The sequence below is a fragment of the Centrocercus urophasianus genome, unplaced genomic scaffold (assembly GCF_019232065.1).
Source record: "Centrocercus urophasianus isolate 14NV4802_14NV808 unplaced genomic scaffold, USGS_Curo_1.0 seq_14, whole genome shotgun sequence".
NCBI lineage: Eukaryota > Metazoa > Chordata > Aves > Galliformes > Phasianidae > Centrocercus > Centrocercus urophasianus.
In genome coordinates this window covers 51,486,579-51,512,163 of record NW_024884586.1, presented here as the reverse complement: position 1 = coordinate 51,512,163, position 25,585 = coordinate 51,486,579, and the positions used below count along the sequence as shown (strand labels likewise).

At 44.0% G+C, this 25,585-nt stretch overlaps 1 protein-coding gene across 4 annotated transcripts in view; it reads left to right on the top strand.

The window, feature by feature from the left end:
* DDHD1 (DDHD domain containing 1) overlaps nucleotides 1–25,585 on the top strand; it is a 63,488-nt gene that overhangs the window by 15,169 nt on the left and 22,734 nt on the right. For 3 of the 4 annotated variants that reach the window (XR_006167922.1, XM_042813222.1, XM_042813224.1), the window contains exons 2-7: nucleotides 120–293; nucleotides 7,104–7,205; nucleotides 12,835–12,963; nucleotides 14,754–14,901; nucleotides 24,662–24,768; nucleotides 24,909–25,015. Coding sequence is in view for 3 of the 4 variants with exons in the window: in XM_042813222.1 (XP_042669156.1) it covers nucleotides 120–293; nucleotides 7,104–7,205; nucleotides 12,835–12,963; nucleotides 14,754–14,901; nucleotides 24,662–24,768; nucleotides 24,909–25,015 (767 nt within the window). In the remaining variant the exon portion in view is untranslated. The remainder of the gene's footprint in view (nucleotides 1–119; nucleotides 294–7,103; nucleotides 7,206–12,834; nucleotides 12,964–14,753; nucleotides 14,902–24,661; nucleotides 24,769–24,908; nucleotides 25,016–25,585) is intronic. The other variant, XM_042813223.1, reaches the window with a different exon arrangement.

Sequence of the window (25,585 nt, the reverse complement as noted above, 5' to 3'; positions counted from 1 at the left end):
GGGGTTGGACTCGATGATCTCTGGAGGTCCCTTCCAACCCCTACAATTCTGTGATTCTGTGATTCTCTGCTGTCAGTTTGGGTTCTGTCGCATAAAAGAATCTCTTGTTTGGTTTTCAGAAACGGAGAAGATTCCTGTAATGCGAGGGCAGTGGTTTATTGATGGTACTTGGCAACCTCTGGAGGAGGAGGAAAGTAACCTGATAGAGCAGGAGCACCTCAACCGCTTCCGGGGCCAGCAGATGCAAGAGAGCTTTGATATGGAAGTATCAAAACCTGTTGATGGGAAGGAAGGTAAGATTACTTTGCATAACATGTCTTCTGGACAGCTGGAATCTTCTCCTTAACTAAGAGCTTGATCTGGGATGGCTTTCTGTTCTGCATAATGGGGAAGGTTACAGGGTGCAGTTTGCTGTCCCCTTCTCCACTGTATCTTCTGGTAGGATTTCCTGCTCTAGCACATTAGGTGAGCACTGTGGAATTATATTCACAGATGGACCTCTTGTTCCCATTTTGCTTAATGTTTCATATCTTTTAATTGTGTTCGAAATCTCATTTCAAACTGTAATCCCTTTATGGGCTAAGAAGTGTGTCAGTGTCTGAAGGCAAACTGGCTATTAGTTCTCTGGCTGGCATTCCTAATTTCTGCCCTAAAGGGAGCATCCATTTTACAGATCACATTTCATTTTCCATTCTAGCTCAATCTGTGACTTTATTAGAGTAGTTTTCAGCCAGTCTGAAGTCTCGGGCATTCATTCAGTTATGGAAGTCCTTATGTTTTAATCACCAGGCTGAGGGCGTTCAGTTAGGATTCTTGGCAATCTCAGTCAAACACATTTAACTTTGTTAAGAACAGTCTTCTGAACTTACTGTGCAGTTGAACTGATTGCTCTGGGCAAATGTAGCACAGCAGAAGTTTATTATTTTTGGCTTTCATGCTTTGCTTTTGTGTGTCTGTTGTCCCTTGTGCAACTTTCTCAAAGGAGGAGCTGCAAGCGCAGAGCCCTGGCAATACGTTTTAGTAGCATTTGGGGTTATCCTTTACAAAGCAACTTTGTGGTTTAAAGGAGCTTAAACAAAACTTGGAACAAAACGGTTACAGAGGTAGAAACAGCTGTGCTTTGGTGCAGACATGCAGTCCTCACGTGGGAGCTGTGCCATCACGTGCATAAAACCTTGTGAATAATGTAGAAGCCAGATAGCATTCGGGGTTCTTCTGTAATAGGAAAACCAGAATCGCATTTTTTTACTTCAGGGGAATTGAATACAGGAATACAGAAAGCAGCAAAGTCCTAGCTCCCTTCATAGCCAGTGAGGACACTGAACTGCCCTGGTTTTTATTTTGCGTAGAATGGCTTGGGTTGAAAAGGACCACAGCGATCATCTAGTTTCAACCCCCCCTGCTGTGTGCAGGGTTGCTAACCACCAGACCAAACCATTTTTCCCCTGACCAACCCTGCAGAAGCCTTCTGCTTTAACAGCTCTGTCAGGTGGGTGCCTAAAGTCGGGTGACCTCTGACCCCCCAGCACAGTGCCCACAGCTTCTGAAGGGTGCTTTTACCTGGGTTTGGTTGGCCTGTGTCAATTTATCATTTCAGTGCACTGATACAAATCCCAGCATTGTTACTGCAGCTGTAGTCCTGCTGAGAGCACAGTGTCATTTCTGGTTGGTCAGCATGAATTTGCTTGGAAAGCGCATCCTTATGGCTGCTGAGTGCTTCCAGCCTTTAGTAGCATAATGTCTGTAGGAAGGAAGAGAAAATGCCTTCAGCTGCACTTGGGTTCACCTCATCGTGTAAGGAATGGGGCTCAGGTGGGCTTTTCTTCCAGCAAATGTCTGGGTTGTGGAACAGAAAAATTCAGATCTGAATCGAGGAAAGGAATGGGAAAGATACAGTCCTTGTTATTTACAGAAATGTAAGAGATCAGAGAGCCTCCAGCCCCCAGGGCCTTTTCTAAAGCTGAACTAAAACAATAACAGTGAGGCATGCAGTGACTTCAAAAGGGAGCATAAGTCCCAACTCTCTGAAGGCTTTCTCCTAGAAATTCGGGAAGATGTAGGAAAAATGATCAACAATAAGTGTGAAAAGTGCATTTTTCATCTTAATTAGCCTCTCAAAACATTTCTGATTGGCTGAAATCTGCGATTTCCATCTGCAGGTGGCATGGGGAGAAGCTTTACAACTTGCATTATCACTGGTGAGGTAAACATCATTAGTTGGAGAAGTGCTGAGTTCAGCTTAAATTGCTTCATTGCTTTGTTGCTGCAACTTGTTGCCATTGCATCCTGTATTAAATACATCTCAGCCCCATTAAGGTTTACAGGTGACTGTTACTTAAGACTAATGAAAGCTAGGATGGACCTGTAGGTATCACTGGGAGGCAAAATGGCTCTTCACAACGCTACAGTACAACCTTGTAAATGCTGAAAACCTAGCAATCTTATCTGACCCATCAGCAAGAGGGAAGGCAGTCTCTGCTGATTTGCTGTTACACTGCCTGTTATTACCTAGGCATAATTGCTTTATTATTTGATCGTGCCTCCTTGCTTCACAAATAATGAATAACAGTGAGGCTCTTGCTGATATTCAGCTGACAGTCTTGTTGGGCCCTGATCTTAGGCCAGCTGTGCTTTAAAGCAGTGGCAGCAGGTTGAAAAGTTAAGAGTAGATTTCAGTTATTTGCTTTCTTAATTCTGCTTCCAGATTGAAGCATCTTAAGAAAACATGGATAAGCTTTATCCAGAACTTTTGTTAACGACAGACTGCCAATGAATAATTACCCCATTATTAAACTGCCAGTCCAAGAATGCCTTCCTTTGAAAGTGCACAATGTTTCAGAGCAGTGGTCCCCAATCTGGCCTGCAGGGATGATAATAATGTTCATCCTACTCTTCAGTGCTCATGGAGACCAAGTATTTAATTTCATGCATTGCAAAATGAAGTGCACTTTTGCTGCCTGATGTATTTGATTCCTCCTGGCCTCTGATCCTCTGCAGTGGTCTCTGAGTGGTGATCTCAGCAGTGACATGAGTTCCTTGGGTGAATCATTCGTCAGGTCAGAACTCCAAAATGGAGCACTTTGCTTATTTCTTGGCATCGTCAAAGCAGATTAATGTGAGCTTTGGTTTTTCAATATCCAACTGATATTTGGATTTGAGATTTGGGTCCCAGAAGACTGAGTTCCAGAGCTGTGTCTGCTGCTTGTAGAAATTAGACAGATTCCTGATATTCCTGGAGGGGTGGTGAGCACCTGCCATGCTTGCAGGAGGCCACTTACCCTCACCAGAGGTTTCTGAAGTGAAGCATCATGTATATGAGATGCTGGCAAGTGACAGCTGATCTCTCAGGCCACCACACAGCAGGCAGTGTGTGTGTGTGTGGCTGTGCAGGATGTTCTCCTTCCTGCCCCAAACCAGGCAGGAGGAATGCTACCAGAACACCAGTGCAAGCAAAAGCTGCAAAGAAATCACCTCTCACCTCCTTAGCCTGACTGCCCTCAGAGTTTGCTTTGATCCTGGCCAGATTCTGAATACGTTCTTCAGCTCTAAGTGTTAGTCTGATTGTTGATAGACAAAGAAACATTGCAATTCTGCCTATGAAGATGGGATAACCTTTAGAGCTACAGGAGGAATCCACATTGGGGATGAGGAGCAGAGATTTGGCTGCATTTCTCTGACTGCTTTGTTGTGGAAGAGACGATCTACAGCCTGTGCAAATCACAAATGTGATATTGGCAGATTCAGGACAGTATCTTCTAGCTTGCCCTCACTTGTGTAGCTTAGAAATCAATTCTTTGGGCAAGAGTAGTGCTGGTGTTGTCCTGTGGTAGTTGTATGGGAGCTTGGTGTTTGCTGCTCAAGTCTTTCCTACAGCAGTCCTGTCTGAAGCCTTCAACCATTCAGTGAGATGCTGCAGTGCTGAAGCTGTATCTGTAGGCTCCCACCGACTGCCAGCTCTGATTTTTAGTTCTGCCACCATGCTGATAGGTGAGATAGGATGATGTTGGGGGCTTTTTGGGCCTCACGTTCATTTGCCCATGCGTTGATTGGGTTTTTTTTTCATCCAGGCTTTTTTGATAAGAACAAGGGTTTTGCTTGTCTTTCTTAGGGAAGGTTCATTGTTCAAGCTGAACATGCATAGGTTAATATCAGCATGAGGTGTAAGGTGACATTTTTGTTCTTAGGTTCAAAATTTTAAATATAGATATTGACCATTGAAATATGAAACTAAGGAGTTTGTTTGGTCACACTGAGATGGCTGTCACTGCCTTCCTGCAGCACTACTGACCTTTCTTGCACTGTGCTTCTGCCCATGTATTATGCTTAAATATATTGTTGTTAAATAACTCTATGAATATTTGAGACCTTTATTGTAGCACTTGTTCTGTGAAGCAGCGTGTAAGGTGAAAACATTTTGAAAGGAATACAAAAAGGGTATTGTAAAACCTTGTTAGCAAACAGTAAGATTAAAAGGTATAGAATAAGTAAGATATAGAAACTTATTTTCATACATGCTTAGACAGTGAGTTTAGGACTTGCTCATCTGAAGAGCAGCATTCTCTAGCAACCTCGGTGAGATCAAGGCCACTGTAAGATAAAAACAAAGCCATGAACTTGGATAATAGCAAGTTCTGAAAGGATCTCAGGCTAGATGCTTTGGTAACATCATTTAACCACGATAAAGGCAGGAATGTTCTGCATCTGAAGTGTTGCTTTTTCTCCCTTGCTGTGTGATCGAAGCCCACACATCCCCTGCTGTGTGCTCCTGCAGCACAGAGGAGCTGTTAGCAGGCAGCACAGCTCCAGCTGCAGAGAGGGAGGAGCAGTGTCTGCAATACAGAGCAGCCTGCCGTTGAGCTGCAGGTTAGCTCTTAGAGTCAGGTATAGTTAGGTACCTGTCTTTTGTTCTTCTGTTAGCTTTTCAAGAATATTCGTTTAACTGGGGAGAAGTGATGCTGGAAGTTTAATACACATGATGGTAAAATAGGGACAGATGTTTAGAGAGGGCAGATGGAGGTTGGATGTCAGGGGGAAGTTGTGTGCTGTGAGAGCGGTGAGGTGCTGGAACAGCTGCCCAGAGAGGCTGTGATGCCCCGTCCATCCCTGGAGGTGTTCAAGGCCAGGTTGGATGGGGCCCTGGGCAGCCTGGGCTGCTGTGAAATGTGGAGGTTGGTGGCCCTGCATGGCACAGGGGGGTTGGAGCTTCGTGATCCTTGAGGTCCCTTCCAGCCCAGGCCGTTCTGTGATTCTGTAGCTGATTGTATTTGCAGAGAGGTGGTGGAGCATCCGTCCTTAAAAATGCTCAGATTTCAGCTGGAAATTGCCAGAGCAAGCTGATCCAAACGTGATATTACATTCAACTGAAAAGCTGGTCCTGTCTGTGGGAAACTGGAGCAGATAACCCCCAGCAAGTTCCTTCAGTGGAAATCAGCTCTGTGATTCTGAGACACTGTAAGAAATGTAGAAATCCCCACGAGTCAGAATCAGAACAGATTTTATAATGCATTGATTTTGAAACTGCGTGAGTTTCTTGGGTTTTGCTATGGGCTTCACTGTGTCATTACATGCCATGAAAAGTATAGAAACTGTGTTTGGAGTTTTTGCTGTTTTGCCTTAGGCTTCAAATACAGTTTTCTCTGTTGATTAAAACAGAAAAAACCATTAACAATGCGTTTTTGTTGCAGCTGACTGTGCTAACCTTTAGTAAGGAAAGTCTCATTCATGCAGTCACAGAATTGCCAGGATCAGAAGGGATCTGTGGAGATTGAGAAAGCAGCAGAGCCGATGAGGGCAGGTTGCTCAGGATGTTTCCATGGGGTTTTGCTTATCTCCAGCAGAGGAGACTCCACAGCATCTCCGTGGGCAGCCTGTTCCTGTATTGCCACAGCCAGCACAGTACTCTGTAGGCTGAATTGTTCCATTAAGTCCCAGTGCAGGAATGATGAGCCTAGTTTCCCTCCCTGTAGAAAACTGATGTGCAACAGTAATGTACAGCATCTGTATGAAGGCATCTGCTGACAAAGCTGTGAGCTGAGAGCATGAGGAGGTGTGAGATGCCCTTGACAGAAGCATGGAATATCACTTGTGAGTTACTGGGCTGTAGAGCATTAATTACTTCTAATGCCTGTAAGGGAGAGTGATGTCAGTTACATTTTCCCATTCCCCAGCAGGCAAACTGATTTCCAGCCATTGCAGCCTCAGCAACTTTATGGATTCAGAAGCCCAACTGGAGACTCTGATTTCTCACTGGCTTTAAGCACACACATTCTTGACTACATAAAGTTTTTGAGGCTCCTGTTGTTTGCTTACAATCCAAGGCTATTTGTACGAGTGCAGAAGGTGGGTTGGTAGGAGCTCAGCCTTGCTGTGTAAGTGCCAAGAGAAGCAGCCACATGACTGCATAACTCAATCTGCTTGGCAGCAGTTTCCCCTTTCCTTCAAGCATTCCTTCTGTTAATTGCACAGCACTGATGTGAAGGTAAGTCCGTGAAAAAGAATCTTTGGCACAGCTATGTGGTGTTCAGGGTTTCAGGGGTGAAGTAAGACGAGTGAACGTCTAATAGGAGCTGTGGGCTTGCCTTGCCATCCAAGGGAAGCTCCTGCTCACAGTGGGAGGGCTGTCAGAGGCACAGTGTGTGCTGCTGGGTTTCTCTGCTGAAGGACTCACAGCACAGGTTAACAGTGGGATGTCATTTCTTGCAGTCTTTGGGGAAAATAATAGAGCTGTGCTTGAAGATGAGTTGTTGTTTATTTTTCCAAATGTCTAGAGTCTGCTTAAAAGTGCCTTTGTTCTGCCCTATGCCAACTTGTGTGTTAATGCTTTGGTACGCCTTGATGCAAAGGCACTCAGTGAAACTGCATGCACTGTCACAGCTTTCCTTTCCTAACGCCCTGAGCTTTGTTGTGATGTCGTAACTGTTTATGAAGAGCAAAGAGACTGAATGTGCCTAACGTGACCTGACGCTCGTGCTACAGAACCAGTTGAAGTATGTGTGCTTTTTCAACAAATGCATCGACTCTTTTTCTTTTGTGATGGTAATGCTAATGAAAATTGACACTCCTTTTAAAAATTTTACTTTGAAGCTCAGTGTTTTTACTTTTAGTTCTCTACTACCTCCCTCCCTTCTCCCTCCCTTCTTTGTTCAAATGGAGAGGATATAAGGAGAATTCAGATGCTGCATGTCTTAAACGAAAGCGTTCCCAAGGTACAGTAATTGTAGATTATTATTTTTTTTTCTTGTAGTACTCCTGGCATAGGAAGCTTTGCATTCTAGTTTGCTCGTGTCAGTTAAATGTGCTAGAATTACATGCTTCACTTTCTTGCACTGTGTTCTTGCCATTTCCCCCACATGGGAAGGAAAAAGCACTGAATCTTAGGAGAAAAACAGCAGTGCTGCGAGTCGTAGAGAAAAGTAGATGCTAGCAATACTGTGCTCTAGTTTTATTATAATTGTTTGTGGCTGTGATTAATGACTGTGAACTTTTGTTTCTTACACACTCACTTTGTGGCTTGACTTTCTCAGTAAAATAGAAGCAACACTTTTAGAACCTCTGTAGGCCCAGCGTAAGGGAGACTGTACTGGGGAAGGAACTGAATAAAGAGTTTTGTAGTAGGCAGAATTTGGTTGGCCAGTCTTGGGATGATGCATGCACCTCTAGTTTTGTGTCGGAAGTTATTTTTACTGCAGCTTTTGTATCAATATTGGAATGAAGTGAATCACCAGACGTAGGATATGAAACAGGGAGGCTGTAGAGAATGCACCATCAAGGCTGCTGTAACACAGGAGGAGCTTGGAGCTGTGGAACAGCTGATGCTGTGCCAGTTTGCTTCAGAAGGTGGAAGTAGTTCTTACAGGAGCCATTAAGGATTGCAGAAGGTTCCAAAGCACTTTGCCACACATCTTTGGCATTGTTAGAGCTGGCAGTGATTAAAGTCGAACTGACCACAGTGACATTGGAACCAGCCTGCTGCAAAAGGCACCTTTGATTTAAAATGTCAACGCATCTGGTAGGTTTAGAGTTATTCCTGTCATACCGTATATTTTTGTAGTTCCTAGGAGTATTCTGAAGGGTGAGGATCTACTTTGGCATGCATAAGTGTTTGCCTTGGGATTCCTACCATAATATTTTTCTGTAGTTGAGTCTAAAATGCAAATGTCTGAAAGCATAGAGATGCATAGGAAGTCATTTCCTGCCTCTTCTCACACCTGGAACTCAAATCTGTAAAAGGTGAAAAGCATCATAAAAAATACGATCGTAAAAAGTAAGAAAACTTGTCATCATAATTTTGAAATTATTTTACACATTATTTTTTCTCCAAATCATGTTCGTTTGTAGTGTCCAATGGATTTGAATTAAGATTGCTTATTGGGCAATTGGTGACGTTCTTGAGTCAGAAGGTGAAAATTCCTGGGGAAAAAAAAAGAAGAAAAAGAAGACAAGCATGGATTTCAAGCAGTATAAATCTGTTCTCTGGTCTTTTAGCCCTAACCAGGATGCCAGTGCCTTTGTGGAGTAGATGGAGAGCAGCTCTTAACACTTCAAAGATGCTTTTCCTTATTGATTTTGACTTGAATTGGCACTGTGGTGGGAAAGAATCACCCCACGCTTCAGTCTTGGCTGGTAGATGAAAGTGCCAAGTTAAAACCAGGTGCTTACCTTCAAGGGTATTTAATTTTAAACTGCTGGCCCTGTGAGATGCCAGCTTCAGGTGCCTGTCTGCAGGTGCCTTCTGCTGGAAGCGTTTGGCTCCTGAAGCACTGGAGCCAGCATGCTGTTTGTGCTGGCAGCACACCTGCAGTCTGCACACCCCAGCTTCTGTGCTATGATGCTGCTCCTCAGCTATTCTCCAGCTGTTGTGGCTTAAGTTGAGTTTCTGCTGTCTAACTGAGATCAGGTTCTTCAAGACTGGAGGAATACGTACTTCAGATTTTCTTTACCTCTTCGTTCTTAATATTTGAACTTTATAGAGGGACCTTTTCCTCTGTGCTCATCTGTCTTGGTGAGACTGGAGATTTGTATGATGGCAATTCCTTTCCTATCCCTCACACTTCATCTATAGAATTACAGAATCGTTCAGGTTGGAAAAGACCTCTAAGATCACCAACCCCAGCCCTCCATGCCCACTGACCACATCCTTCAGTGCCACATCTCCATGCCTTTGGACCACCTCCGGTGACCCCATCGCTCTGGTGCAGCTGTGCCACTCCTTTCAGAGGAGAAATCCAACCTGAACCTCCTCTGGTGCAATTTAAGGCCATTACTGTGCTTCTCTCTGCTGTCTTCCATCTGCAGCTGGGCTGGGGCTTCCATTTGTTTGTACTCTAGGTGTCTGTTTGCTTGGTATTCCTGGTGGGAAAAGAAAAAGGAAGTTTAATTTCTCTTTCCTAGATACAGAAGAAACCAAAACTTGATCTCATTTTCAAAGGCTTTGGGTTTTAATGCCAAACTGGAAAACTGAGCAGCATGCAGAATACTGAGGGGTTTTGCAACAGGGGAAGGGGCATATGCAGTGACTCCTGCTAAGAAAGCTGCACGTGTTCTTAATGTCAGAGAAGGTGCCCGTGTGAAAACAAAGCTGCAAGAAGCCTGATCCAGAGGGATGTTCCTGTGCCATGGCTTTGTCAGGAGATGCCTTCATCCTCTGTGCAATCCACAGGATCCTGGAGGACCACGAGGCGGAGGTGTGAACATGAAGGGCATTCCCCTGTGCCCTACCTGCTGCCTGACCTGAATTCTGCAACTTGATCGCGGTGCTTCTTCAGTGAAACCACGGCATGACTTTGTGACACTCAGTGACACCTGATGGTATGAACAGCTCCAGAGATGTCACTTTGACCACCTCTGCACCGTTTGGGTGGTTTACATCACAGCCTTTGGGTCTGGAAAGAAAATATAAATCGTTATCATCTCATCTTCAGGAATATTTCATTCTTTCTTCTTTGGGTTCAAAATAGCAATAGCAGTGTTTGTTATCCCATACCTGGAAAACGTGTTTACACTTTTTTTGGTTTTATTTTCCTTTTAAATGATTATTTTCACACTGCTATCAAATCTTCTCCAAAGTCATGTTTGTTTCCTGCCTCGTCATTAACAAACTCTGCAAATGTCAGTAGTGAAAGCCCCTTTCATTGGGGCTCTTGATTACCATGAGAATCATAGAATCCTAGAATGGCCTGGGTTGCACAGGAGCACAGTGCTCATCCAGCTCCAACCCCTGCTGTGTGCAGGTCACCAACCAGCAGCCCAGGCTGCCCAGAGCCACATCCAGCCTGGCCTTGAATGCCTGCAGGGATGGGGCATCCACAGCCTCCTTGGGCAACCTGTGCCAGTGCATTGAATTTTCTCATTTTAGGAGATTTATATTCTCGTGATGGACAAAGCAGCTGGGGTTGGAGGATGAACTGGCATCCCAGTATTTCTAAGAGTCGGAACTGGGAGACAGAGAATCTCACCCTATCTCAGAAAGAATATGGGATGGTGTTTGGAACAGGTCCGTTGATCCTCAAGCAGACTGTTTAAGCAGTGCATCCCAAGAAGGAAAACTGAGAAACAAGAACCACTTTTTAAAACACTTGAGTGTGATGGGGGAAAGGAAGGATGTGTAATCCAAGTGCTGAAAAAGATATATTGATATGTATTTGTATCTGACCTTGAATGCAGTGTGTGTCTGCCTTGACAACATGTCTCAGAGAGGTAAGTTATTCTGTTCCCAAGAGGCAGGGAAGCACAGTCCTGAGTATTACTGCTAGTTTCATGTGGTGCTCTTGTTAGAAGCAGACCCAATTTTTCAGGTTCCCTTTTGAACGCACTGCTAAATATCCATAGTGTTGGATGTTCATTTGCAGTTCCTTAGTGCACGCATGCATAGGTTTTAGTTTATTTCCATGTGTCCTTCAACAGATATTTTTGAGGAGTATAGAAGTGAAAGTTAGACTTTATTCTTTCCATGCGAGAATAATTAATGCAAAATCAAGAAAATCTACCACTTCCTGTATTTCCTTCCCAATGGAGAGGCTGGCCTTGATTCCAGAAAGCATTTGAGAATTGCTGCTCTTCACACTGCTGTTCTTCCAATGGTAGCAAGCAGTTGAGCCACAGACTTCTCTACTTCTTCCTGTGCATGCTTAGAGTCTTGAGCATGGCGTTCTCCAAAGGCATCGTGCTTCCAGTCCTGCTCTGTCAGCTTCCCCAGAAACGTACTGAGAGGATTTCACATGGAATAAACCTCTGCTGTTAAAGACCTGCTGAGTGGATGCATGAAAAGTCTACAGTGGTCGTGGATTCGTGGGTAGAGGAGTCAGCAGCCATGCAGAAGGAAGCCTTTGCCCATGGACTGCTCAGCTCTCAGCACGTCACAGCCTGTTGCATTGGCTCCATGTCTGAAAGAAGTCTTGCTAGGAATTTCCTTTCTTCTCTGATTCTAAACTGAGATCTCTGCATATGGGCTTCTCTCTTCACCTTCACAACAAAATCACTTTGTTGTTCTTTGGGTTCTCGCTATATTACTTCTTGCTCTGGCCACTCATCAGCCCAAGCTGACACATCTAAGCCAGGCCGGCTTCCCTTCTTCTTCTATGCCACTGTAAAACAGCAGTGTAGTTCTACTTTTTGTGGATCAGCTGTTAACTATGGTGGAAAGGGGTAATCCTTTTCTAATCTCCTTGTTTCTCAGGGACTTAATTTAGTTTTCCTCAGGCTATTTTGGGTCTATCTGCCTTGGAAAAGAAAGAAAAAATGCTTCAGGGCAAAGGTCACACAACATTTAATTAATTTGTGCTGGAAGAAAGTTAAAATATGAAACCATGACGGCTCATGCTTTCTCAGAATGTTTTTTGACTACAAAAAATCAGAGTAGCTTCAAGTAGAGGACAGATTAGAGCCGAGCTTGTTATGAAAAAATAGCATAAAACCCCTGTGAGTGTTTTCCATGGCTTCACAGCCTTTTTTGCAAGACCCATGATGTGGTTTAACATTTTCATAGGGCTATTGCTGTTAGTTGTCAGGTCTCCAAGTGCTGAACGTTGCACACTGGACGAGAGCTAAGCAGCAGATTTCCAAGCACAGGTGATATCCGTGTTGCTGGTGTTGCAGCAGCTGTGATGCTGCTTTGTACACAGAAGCTCAGCTGGGAGATTCTGGCTTGCATTATTGCGTGCCTGCTGTGCTTAACCCCAACAGTCAGGCAGTGTGTCATGAGGTTGGTTCCTGAGTTCAATCCGTTCCAAATCTGGAAAGCACAATCACTGCACAAAAAAAAACCCACTAGAGCTCTTTAGGAGCTTTTGAAAGAGCAAAATTCTGTTCTGTGCCAGAAATTACTCATTCAGAGGCTTTCTCACTGAACCACATTTTCAGCTCCTGGACGTTTCTGAAAGAATAGCAGAAGCAATAGAGCCTTCTCATAATGGAGCCTTGAAAGCCTCTGTGTTACTCTGATGCTCCGTAGCCTTGGTTGAAAGCAGGGATCCCACTGTATGGCTGCAAAGGAGAGAAGGTAGGAGTGCACTTTCCTAGCAGAAGTGCATCTGTCAGCAGTATTGTGGGGGTGCATCTCCCTTCCCCCCTCGTTTTTTGCTTTCAGTTAAGGATATGCTATAGAAGCCTACCAGGGTGCAGGAGGATGATGTGCAATGTCCTCTCCAAACTGCCCTTTGTTCTGGTCAGATTAATCGTCAATGTAAAAGCTTTCCAAGGTAAGAAGCAGTATGGATTTAGGTATAATGGAGCACTAGATATAAATGTGTGTGTGTGAATTACCCTTCTCTCTGTTTGAAGAGGCTCTTGTTTTTCCCCTTACCCATCTAAATTCAATGTTGTTCCTTTTTGCTGCAGCTATTCATAGTCTAAAGTTGAGTCGCAACCATGTGGACTGGCACAGTGTGGATGAAGTGTATCTGTACAGTGATGCAACAACATCTAAAATTGCAAGAACTGTTACACAAAAGTTGGGGTTTTCCAAAGGTAATATTTCTCAGAGTTTGTAAAAAAAACATAATGCAAATATCTGTATCTGAAGTGTTAATATGTGAGTGGCCCCTTTTTGCTGGTGTGGTTTTGCAGGGGGGTGTAATAGGTTCCTTAGGTTGCATAACTGTAACTGGACATGGAGTGTTTTTGTTACGTTTGTTCCTTGTTACTTTGGAAGCAGCAGTTCTCATGTCCTTGCTGCATAATGCTGCTACTACAGTGGCAGTGTCTGATAGCCACAGTGTAAGAATTACAGTTGCCTTTGCAACCTTAGCTTTCTCTCTGTGTCCTTACAGACTGTGATGCTCTCCTTAAAAACACGGTTGTGCCTCCCCCTCTTGCCAGCTTTTGCTTTTTTCAGTTCATTGGACAGACCTATGAACTGAGAGGAGGGGTGAAGCCCTTAGATCTAAATGGAAAGCATTTTCTGTAGGAATCCAGGCTCATTTAAGCTCAAAATTACCAGTTTTATAACCAGTGAAGCTGAGACAGTTATGAGAGAGGATGTTCCTCCTCAAATAAAGGCAGATTGTTGTCCATCTGGAATATTGGGACGTGTCCTCCCTGCCATGCTGCTCCTGTGCATTACTGGGCAACTACAAAAACAAGAAGAGGCACAGGTTGCTTTTGTTTTTCTCCTTGGTTTCTGAAGAGGCCAGGAAACAGGTCTGGCTTTAATCTGATGCCTCTGTTCTGTAATTACTGCCCTCTTAACCCACAGGGCTCTTGGGTGGATACTTAATTAATGTTTGCCAAGAATCAGTATAATTTAAGGCTCTCGTTGCCCAAGTTTCCAGAAGAGATGAAGTATTCTGTATCCACAGTGTGATTTTGGACAGCATGAAACAGATAATGCAGACCTTCTGTCCTGAACGCTTTGGGAAGAAAAATAGCAAATGGAAGCTCCCGTGATAAACCTGTCACGTATAAGAACTGCTCTCACTATTTCTGTTCTGTTTTCCTCCTCCTCTGAAACAAAACGAGTTGCTTCTTGCTGTTTTTTCCGCACGAGGAATGGTGCTGCCTTGCTCTGTGTTGCATCCGAAGGGCTTTGCTGAATGCCAGCTTTTCTGGTGTTGCACAGCTAGCTCTCATAGGAGGCTGCTGCCTTCTGTATGGCTCTGTCACTAGAGGGGGATGAAGCCACGCTGTGCCCTGGGTTTCAGCAGCCACCCGCAGGGCAATGAGTGGATACCCATACCTGCAGAATTGATTTTTGCTTTGGGCACTGAACTGGAGAATGCCTGGGGAAACGTGGGGTTTAATTGGCTGGAAAAACATGTACAGTTTGTCACTTTGTAGGAGAAATCTAAAGTTTTTCAAGCAGCTCCTCTAGTGCCATCAGAGATCGAATGACAGTGAGTGCCTGTTTTATGGCAAGATGGTTTCAGTGATCACCTGCTGGGGAAGTAAGGTGCAGATACAAGGAATTTTAATGGCTGAGGTGCGTTGAAGAAGAGCATTATGTAATAAAAGTTAATGGGCAATCACACAACTGTTCTCTGAAAAAGTTGTTTTTCAAACCAGCTCTGAAATTGGTTCTTTTTGCATTGGAAATGGCTTTCTAATACATTGACTGAGAGAATGAATGTCACCTTGTTGCTCAGATCTCTCAGGAGTTGAAAACTGCAGATTGTTAAATTGCATACTAATCCTTTCTGTATGATTGTATTTTCAGAATACTTTTTAATGTATTGGTCTCAGACAAATTAAACTTCTGTCAACGTGTAAGACCATTGCATTTCATGAAATGTAACTGATCTAGGATCATGTTTTTTCTGCAGCTTCAAGTAGTGGGACAAGGCTACATAGAGGCTATGTAGAAGAAGCTACCTTAGAAGACAAGCCACCACAAACTAGTCACATTGTGTTTGTTGTGCATGGTATTGGGCAGAAAATGGACCAAGGAAGGATCATCAAAAATACAGCTATGTGAGTCCTTCATCGTGTTTGCAGTAGCAACTCTAACCTGAATAAAATGCTGACATTGTAAAGGACAGCAGATCCTTCAGTTTAAGCTGCATCTCTTCCAATTTCCTTCTCCCTCTCTACCCCTGAGTCATTACTCTTTGTACTGGGAGTGCATTACTTTCTATGTTAGCTCAACTGCATGAGCCTAAGGGAAAGCAGCTGCAATCAGGAAGAGCAAGGATGTATTTTGTTTCCATGACCAACACTTCTGACTTGCAGGGGACTGTCTGGTGCATTTCCAGCACCAGTGCTCAGTGATTTTGTCAAGTGAGGGAAGATTTTCATTTGACCAAAATCAAGGGGAATCTCCATTGCTCCTGCAGGTTGTCAGAGCAGTGAGTGAGTGAAGTGTGTGCTGGTAAGAGTGAAAGTGAGGAGCTAGAATGAATGCTGGCATTTGTAACGGTGCCGAGTTACTTAATATGGTGGGAAGCTGTTGCTGAGAATCTGCTCGTTGAGTTCATGCAAGCCTGATGAAAAGCAGAACGTAATTAAATGCTTATGGGGTCTTTTCATTAAAAGTCTTTTGTGAAGCTTGGTTTGCAAATGGGTTTTGATTTGACATCCGAGCTAACTCAGGAGGCCACTTACAGTGCTGGTGAATAGGAGGGCAAAGTCCTGAGTTAATGAGAATGCTATCCATGAAAATAGTTCTGTTGAATATTAGGAGTTGTAAACTCCTGATGACAGAACTGAGGAGACAAGCTGGTGCTAAGGAATGCTTGATTAGCTGAAAGAAGAGGCTAAAATGTGTGAACTGCAGATCTGTGTCGTGCAGATGGTTTAGTACGTGCATCCCAAACAGTTCCATGTTCCATCAAAGTCAACAGCAGTAGCAGCGTGCCTGCTGCCTCTAGAGAAAGTGCCATGTGGAGTTGATTTCATGGTAAGGGTCTTGTGACACTGCCTTTAAATCCAGAGCAGCACTGGAGGTCGGTGCTTATGTGAGTGTCTGAGGTGCCATTGCTCTGCTGTGTGTCATCGTGTCGCCAGGCTCCTGAGCTCTGCAGCTCACTGTTCTGCTCTGTTGTCCTCAGCTGTAGTGGAGCAGGCCTCTCGATTTCACTGCTGTCAGTTGTCATCTCGAAGCAACAAGCTGCTCTTTCCTGCTCTCCTCATTCTAGCACTTCACCGCTCTTATCTGTGGTGTTTTAGGAGCAAGCAGGCAAAAACACTGAGAGAGAAATCCACAGCCCTTGATAAAAACCTGAAGCTGGTCACCAAAATATATGTAAAACCTTTTATTTTTTTAGGAGCCAATTGCACTGGTCGTGCAAAGGTCCTAAATACGAGTTGCTGGTTTAGCAGCCACCAGCAATCGTTAAGTCATTTAGATTTTCTACTTTTTCCTTCTACTCTGTTCTTCACTGAAAATGCATATGGGATTTGTGTGTGTGGATTAATTTCAGCTCAGCACAGAGTGCACAGGTGTCCATTCCACGAGAAGTCTCACTACAGATGGCAGCACATTACATGGAATCATAGAGTCACAACATGGCCTGGGTTGCACAGGAGCACAGTGCTCATCCAGCTCCAACCCCTGCTGTGTGCAGGTCGCCAACCAGCAGCCCAGGCTGCCCAGAGCCACATCCAGCCTGGCCTTGAATGCCTGCAGGGATGGGGCATCCACAGCCTCCTTGGGCAACCTGTGCCAGTGCCTCACCACCCTCTGGCTGAAAAACTTCCTCCTCATATCCAACCTAAACCTCTCCTGTCTCACTTTAAAACCATTCAAACAAGAGTTTTTGTGCTTCAGGTAATTTCACCCTGGTCTCACATTCCCTCAAGAAATATCAGGCAATCAGATGGCATTGCATAAAGCTGTAAAATGCTAGTTATTGGCATAAACTGTGTAGTCTGTACAAAACCTACAAAGGAAAGCATCATGTTAGATGGAAATTTGTTGTTTTTTTTAAGAATTTATCAGTGGGGAAGATCCCATATGTTCTAGGAAGGCATTTTAGAAGAAATGTCTTCCAAGCCAATGCAGTGGCAGTTCTCACAAGCCATACTAACACTTTCTGTTAGCACTTTCATCTGTGATATGACTGTGCATTATTTTTTCTTCTTTTTTTTTAAACATTCTTTTGCACCAGGGACACAAAAAGTCAAATGCTGCCTTCTGAGAATGGATAAGGGTAGGGGGATGTATTTTTTGACTTTTCAGACTTGTATGATCTAAGGAGAAAATATTTCAGTATTATTCCCTTTAAAATGGACATGGTTTTGTAGGAAACCTGTAGTTGCAGCCATGCTAACTGTATAACATAAGTCTTTGCCATTGTTGTCACCATTCCTCCTTTCTTCCCTCACCAAATCTGGGTACTACCAGCAGCTGCAGCACATTAGCAGCCCTCGGAGCTCATTGTTGTCTTGGGCTGCGTGCAGTTTTGATAAGTTTGTATCTCACTTGGGATATTGATGTTCCAGTGTGGGAATTTGGGATACAGACTGGGAGAGAACAGAGACAAGGCAGGTTAGAAGGAACATGTAGGTCAACCACCAGGCCTATGTGCAGATGGCTTCTCGTGGTGTCTCTTCTCCTAGGCCTTTAGGAAGTGCCCAGGATGCTAGTTTAGGGTCACCCTACTTAGTTGATTACACATTATAGGATGCTGCTTCAGGCATGAGCAGGTGGTGTCCATGTCTTTGATATGCAAGTAAGTGTAGAGCCTGCTGTAAGCTGTTATCCCAGTATTCAGGTGGGTAGAAAAAAGCAGCACACTCCATGGTGCCTTTCATTGGTTTGGTATGGTGCTTGTGGGGTCTCCAGAAGGAGATCTCCCTTTTCCCAAACCTCTCTTCTGCATTATGTCTTTGCCACATGCACACATTATGGCATCTTTCAGATTCAATCTACCCTGCTATAAAACCTTTGTATTTTTTTCAGCCTGTATGAGAGCAGCAATTCTATTCAGAGCACAAAACCATAGCCCCACTTGAGCAAGTGGCCTTAAAAGAAAAAGAAAACTAAGTGCAAAAATGAAGCTTATAACTCAGATTTGGAGTTCTCTGCTTGTAACCCAGTGGGCTGAGAGGCACAACCAGAGCTCAGCTGTCCTCGGATTACTGCCTCAAGAAGAAACTGGTGCATCTCCTGATGTAGCTGCATCATTAGGCAGATATTGTTCATCACAGAGCTGAAAACAGAACTCTGTTTCCAGGGTAATTTAAAATTGTATGCACTAATTTCATTAAGAAATGGAGTTCAGTCTGCTCATTAATGTGGTTCGATGCTAGGGTTGCAGGGTGTCCTGTAAGTAGGTAAATGCAAAAGATGCATTCTATCAATGTTTGAGTGAATGTGTCTTTGGGAGATGTGACATGATTTTGTTTCTGCACGGTGCAGTTAAACACATTTATTGTCTAAATGTAGCATGGCAGCTGGTACAACAAGCTGCTCCTGTCAGTGCTGATATTAACAGCAAGACTCGTCTGAGAAGAGACAGTACCTCCTCCAGGCTGGAACAATGATTCAGCTGACCTACTGTGAGCAGAATAATGAGCTGTGAGCTGTTCCAGCAGAAAAGGGGATAGTTTCTTTTAATGGAAGAAGATGCCGTATTCTGAATTTCTATGTAACATAAACCAAGATAGGATGGTTTAGTGTACTCTGCTGGCATTTTTTATTTCCCATCAGGTGCATTATTCTGGTGTTACATGACTTGTGGTACGAAGCAATGCTAACATTAAGAAATAGGAATAATTTGAAGCAATCCCGTTGTCTTACTGCAGATTGATCCTACCATCCTGTGCTTAAAAATTGAATGGAGTAACTGCTCTGCATATTTCCACAACAGCTGTGATGTTACGATGCTTCTCTATTGCTCTTTCTCCAGGCCTGGTGTCTGTCTGCCTCTCTTTGAATCTCTTGTTTTGATTCAGATTCCTATTTGCCTTTGCTGCTGCTCACAGCACAAAAATTGCTGTCTGTGCAATCGCATCATCTTGGTACTGCACAGTCACCAATTACGTTTTTATTGCACGTCCCATTAGTAAGCTTTTTAATTGTGGATTGTCATTATAATAATTACTTCAGAATAGCAGTTTTGTTAAATTTCCAATGATATGCAAGCCCTTGCAGAACACAGAGCCTCTCAGAGGCCTTCCAGTGCCTTTAAGTGCTTGGATCTTAAATCAAGATTTCCTATACGCTTCTTTTTGTAAGCTTTTCAGGTGTTTGGTTGTTCTGTTTATTTTCCATTTAAAAGCTTACATTGCACTGTATGCACATTACATGTTTGTTTTCCATTCTCTGGTGCTGGTAATAATTGCATGTTCTTCTGAAATTAAGTATGCAAATAATAGTGGTTGTTGTACCAGTCTCAACTCGAGCTTTCTTTGGAAGGCAGATGAGAAGTTCAGCCCAAGAGGTAAAGGGTGATGGTTAGGGTATTAGTACTCCTGTAGGAGCTTGTTCTGTGTGCATTAATTAGTTATCTAACACGTGGCTGCATGTTGGACCAAAGCTACAACAGTCATTAAATGCATCTCTACTCACATCTGTCCTTCTTCCCTTCTTCTCCCCAGTCCTCTCCTCTGCCCAAAATTGCACTTAACGCTACTGCTGACTCTGTGCTCCTGTTGTAATCCAGATCACTGCAGTTACCAAAGAGCGAGAGCCCATCCAGAATAAGGGAGAGAGCAGTGGGGAGGCAGGGTAGAGCAGCAGGAGCAGGGAATGTCTCATCTGCTTTGCTGCCAAAACCAGCATCAACCAAAGAGCTGCCTTGCTGCTGTTTGTAAGCTGTGCCAGGTAGGGAGGCACTTGGTTTGGAGTACCTGAACTGAACCTCTGCAGCCTTCTCTCGGAGATCCTGTTGTCGTAACCTAGAATTTTGGGTTCTTTTGATCATGCAGAGTCCCATTAATCTTGAAAAGGATGAAGTATGAATCACGATTATGTTCACTTTGATGGTCTCCTAGAATTTTCATCTTTCTTCTGAAGTAAAATGAGTCTCCATATGTCCTAGAGCAGCACTCTGAGTATCTTAAGGCCTGAGAGCAGAGGAATCCCTGAAGAGCAGTGGCAGAGGACAACACGTGTCTCACAGGTGCTCTTTGAAGTCTGCCTTGAAAAAAACTGCATTTCTGAAACGCAGCTGAGCTTTTGAACGTGGTGTCCCTTTCATTTCCCCTGGCTTCAGCAGAACTCAGTATTTAGTGCTCATGCCCACTGCTCTCACTTGACTTAGCAAACGCAGCGTAAGCCAGCCCCGTGTTTTCCCAATAGCTTGTGGTATTCTCAAGGAGGCTGGGAGTGCTGAGCTCAATTTACAGAGCTCCAGAGTGGTGAAACCAATGCAGGAATGCTTTTGAAGCATAATGTCTCTCCTGTGAAGAAACGTTGAGGGAACTGGGCTTGTTTAGCTTGGAGAACAGAAGGCTGCAGGGAGACCTCATGGTGGCCTTCAGTGCTTGAAGGGAGCGGATAAACAGGAGGGGAACGGCTGTGTGTGAGGGTGGATGGTGATGGGACAAGGGGAATGGTTTTAAAGTGAGACAGGGGAGGTTGAGGTTGGATATGAGGAGGAAGTTTTTCAGCCAGAGGGTGGTGAGGCACTGGCACAGGTTGCCCAAGGAGGCTGTGGATGCCCCATCCCTGCAGGCATTCAAGGCCAGGCTGGATGTGGCTCTGGGCAACCTGGGCTGCTGGTTGGCGACCTGCACACAGCAGGGGCTTGGAGCTGGATGAGCACTGTGCTCCTTTGCAATCCAGGCCGTTCTATGGCTCTGTGTACAGGTGTGTGACCCAAACAAGGCATTAGTTTTGTTCCTGGGTTAACAACAGAAAGAATAGAGAGCTGCTCTGAGTGAATTTCTTGTTCATTCAGGGTAGAATGTAATGTTGTGAGAGTAAAGGTATTTTGGTTGATGAAGTTTTCAAGCAAGCAGCAATGCTACCTGATTTATTTATTTTTCCCCCCACCTTTTTACTGGGGTTCGTTCCTGCTTTTGTGATGAAATGAAAATTGTGGAATGAATAGGAGAAGTTGATTCTTTTATCTTTTATTAAGTGTGCCACGTGTTCAGCAATCAACACGGTGTTCTTATTCCCACTTTATGAGTGGTGTCATAGAATCACAGAATCGCTTGGGTTGGAATGGACTTTAAGGAGCATCCAGTTCCAACCCCCAAATAGGTGTATTCCCACCTTATAACAGGTGTATTATTCCCACTTTACAAATGAGTGCATGCATTTAGAGCACAAGGAGAGGAAGGAAAGCTGTTGAAGGTCGTCCTGTTCCCAGCCACTCACCCTACTGCTCTCTATCCTAAATCTTATAATCCTAGAACAGCCTGGGTTGCACAGGAGCACAGCGCTCATCCAGCTCCAACCCCTGCTGTGTGCAGGTCGCCAACCAGCAGCCCAGGCTGCCCAGAGCCACATCCAGCCTGGCCTTGAATGCCTGCAGGGATGGGGCATCCACAGCCTCCTTGGGCAACCTGTGCCAGTGCCTCACCACCCTCTGGCTGAAAAACTTCCTCCTCATATCCAACCCAAACCTCCCCTGTCTCAGTTCAATCATGAGCTCAGAGGCAGAAGCTGATATAACGGCTCCTGAATCCGAGACCATTCCTCATGCTTGGCTGTGGATTGTCTGGCTGAAGAGCATCTGTAAAGATGGTTTGGGAACAAGCAGAGTAAGATGTTCTATCCTTCAGGTGTTTTGCAGTGTTACCAACTATCAAGGTGATTTTATAAAATCTGTGTAGTAGATTGATCTTACTGTAGCTGGTTTCTTTTGTACAAGTTGTGTATGCTTCACAGAAGTAAAATGAGTAGTGTAATGATTAGAAAAAAAAATTAAAAGTAATACTTGTCAATATGTTAAAACATCTTTGGAATAGACTTTCTTATGCAAGGATACCTACCTATGTAAATATAGTGGTGTTATTTCATTGCATTAACCAGAGAGAGGCAGCCCAGTGTGTTTTATTTATGGTGAGTCTCAGAAGTATTTATTTTCAGGCCATTGCTCCTTGCTTGCAGCGTAGCAATATGTCACAGTGCTTTCCAAGGCATTCATTACATCTGGGCTCAAGTGCATTTTCGCTTAGAAAAATCATAAATTCTAGTTGTTACAGTGTGCTGGGGTGTATAGATTTAAGTAATTGTTGCTCTGGGGTCAATATTTCAGCTTCCGTTTGTATTGGAAAGGGGAATAACTCTGCATGTTTAGATGAGGATTTATCACTTCGGTTAGTGTTAATTTCACAAGTGGCTGGAGAGCCTTGCCAGCTAATAAAATAGCTAAAAACATTATTTTTCTTTAAGCCAGAAGGCATTTAATTAAAAGAAAGAAAAAAAAAAGTAGCAAAGCAGAGTGCATTGATGTAGCAGGTGTTTTGTGTGTGAGCATAGGCACACTGCTTAGCAATTACATCGCAGCTTTGATCAACATTTGTCATACAAAACTGTTGATGAAAACCAGTGGGAGATGCCACATAGTGCCATTCGCTGGGAATGAGATGTGCTGCTCTGGAAATTGGCCTTCTGATGTGTTTTGATGCCATTGTGGCTCTCGGTTGGTATCAGGGGATCAGTGTGACATTGCTGCTGTAACAGTGGGGGATCTTTCTGATTGCTTTTGGCCAGTGACAGAGCTGGATTATCTCTAAGCGAGTTCAGTTTTAGGCAAAAAAAATAACATATTTTTTTGTAACTGCGTAGTTTGTGATCTGCAAAATGTCAGTCATCTGTTTTGTAGCATTAACCAGCTCCTTAAGGTTAAGTGGCAGTGTGGGATGGCGAGCAGAGGAGCACGCTTGGACATACACTGAGAAATGCATTTGCTGCACACTTGGTCAGTGAAGTGGCAGTTAACAAAATCTGTTGAAACAAAACTTGTGTGTACTTTGCTGGAGTGTGTTTTGCAAGGCACCAGGAGGATGCATTGATTTTTCCAACACGCCCAGGTGCATCTGAGCATTTGGCCTTTTTAGCAGAAGCCTGGAACTCTGTTGCCAAAGGGTGGAATGCTTCTGGGCAGCCACAGCTGATGTGGGGGCAACCCCCAGATGTGGGTAAAAGTTGGAACTGTGCTTTATGTTTAACAAAGTGTTGTGATTTGGTTTCCTGGCAGGGAGTTTCACTTTAGCTCCTCCTTGTCTTTGGTGTGCAAGATATATTCAAATAGCACATGCAGCACTAAGCAGAGGAAAGGTTTGTCAGCCTTAACTGAATCAGATCCTCTTGCCTTTCCCCCACCTCAAATGGGAAGAACACTGTGCTGTATGTAAACCTTTGGACTACAGACTAGGAGATTAGAAGTGCAATCAAACCAGGCTTTAAGAACAGAGATGTTGATTAGCTGCATTTCTTGGCTGCTTGGTCATGCCACTGGTAACTATTTTGAAACACTGTGTGCCAAAGGATGTTCTCTCCTTTCCCTTTCTTTCATTTTCTTTCCCTTCCCTTCCTCCCCAGAAAAGCATCAGTAATGGAAAATATTTTGACAGCCCACTTCCATTAATATTTTGGTGCATCGCAGAACGACTGAGTACCATATGAGCTGCCAGTAGGAGCTGAAATTCAGCTCTGCATTTGTTCCTCTGCACACATCTGCCTTCAGCCTTCCTGCACAGCATAAATCCTGTCAGGGAGTTGGGTCTGCACAGGGCAGCAGCTACACTGGGAAATGAAGAATGAATTTCATCCACACTTCCTCCTTTTCATCTGTGCTGTCACCTCCTGTGGCAGTCTCATGAAAGAGCTTTGAGCAGCCCCTGTCCTGGTGTGGCAGCTCCCTGCTGCCTACTGCTGGCTTTGTTTTGAAGGGGTAAAGATGGACTTGATCTCAAGGCAGGAGTTTGACAGAGTTGTCCGTATGGGATACCACCAAGTGCTGACGCTGCTCTGGTGCAGACAGTTTTGCTCATCAAACAGAGGAGCTTCAGTGATTACTGTCTCAGGTGCTGGTGATCCAGGCTGAATGATTGCATTTTTGTCAAGCAGAACAAGAGCACTCATACTCAAGGAAAAGTATCTCAGCTGGGGGGGGGGGTTAAACTTCCCAAAGCACGTCTGGATTGGTAGAAGTGCTGATGGGAGATTAATGTCACCTTGCATTTGGTCATAGCAGTCATGAGAGGGAGGCTGGCTTTGAAAACAGAAAAAAAGAACCCACAAGGCTTCAAAGCAAAACTCTGATGGCTGTAACTGGGAAGCAGCTGCTGGAAGCTGCAAGTTGAAATGCTAATAAATCACCCTGTGTCTCTCACTGAGGACTCTTAAGCCTTCCATTCTGATATGTGAAGTTAACATTCTGACTTATCTAGCACTGTTTTTATTAGTTTTCTTTGTGTTTAAAAGCACTGAACTGTCTTCCTTAGTGGTCTAAATGGTTGATTTCAGTGTGTTCAGGATTCTAAGACAGTAAAACTGTTAGTTTTCAGATCATATGCTGCTCAAACCAACCAGAGTTAACAGATGTTTGTCAGTTGAACTTGAATGGTTTGAATCAGGCTCAAAGTGAAATCACAAAGAGCTCTGAAGCTCTTTGGAGAATGCAGTGCACACAGTTTTCCACTCTGTGAGGATTTAAGCACTTTTTAACAAAATTGAGAGGTGAAGTAATTAGCAGTGTTGGTAAGCATGCATTGACATACCTTGAAAGCAGTAAGGAGAAAAACGCATTGCACCTGGATGCACTGAATTGTCTGCTAAGAGCACCATTAGCAGCCTTAACAGGAACATATTCTGTTTTTTTTTTTCAAGGATGCGAGATACTGCAAGAAAAATAGAAGAAAAGTATTTTTCCAACCTTGCAACACATGTTGAATTTCTTCCAGTTGAATGGAGGTCAAAACTCACCCTCGATGGAGGTACATTCTTTGGCTCTTTGGTTGTTCAGTAGCTGCAGTCTGCAAAACTGTCCCCAGAAGTTTCGTGCTGTATCCTTTGCCTGTGCCTTGTTTGGATTTTATCCTTCTCCTGCATGTAACTTAAGCCTCTTTTCTTTCAGACACTGTGGACTCCATTACTCCAGACAAAGTGCGGGGTCTGAGGGACATGCTGAACAGCAGTGCCATGGATATCATGTACTACACAAGTCCTCTTTATAGAGATGAAGTAAGTGGATTTTATATGAATTTTACTAGAGCAGGGCAGAGAGGCTGAAATAAACTGGATTTAGTGTTATTAAAGTTTCCTTCTGAGACCCTGAACTGAGCAAAGACCTGCTAAGGTCTTCGAGATATGGTTTAGTAGCTTGTGGTACTAATAGGAATGGGAGGGTGGTTGGACTAGATGATCTTGCAGGTCGTTTCCAACCTTGCAATTCTATGGTTCTGTGAAGGGAGCAGGAGCTTAAATGCATTTTATTTAGATTAAACAAAGTAAGGCATCAGTGCCACAGCAAGTGGCATTGCTTTTGTCACGTCCTGCCAGTCCTCACCTCCTGTATCAGTGACTGCATGCAGCATGCCAGGGTCAGGGATTCCCACTGTCAAGTTGTGGTTACATGTCTATCATCTGGATTTGACAGCATTCATCCTGGGTTTGAAAGAGGAACAGCCAGGCTTGTATGCCACATGGGCAATAGAAGTGTGTCTTTTGGTATTCTGCGGTAGAAAATAAGCAGTGTTATGTGTGCAAGCATATAATAGATGAGGGTGATATCACTGAGAATTAATCAGCTTT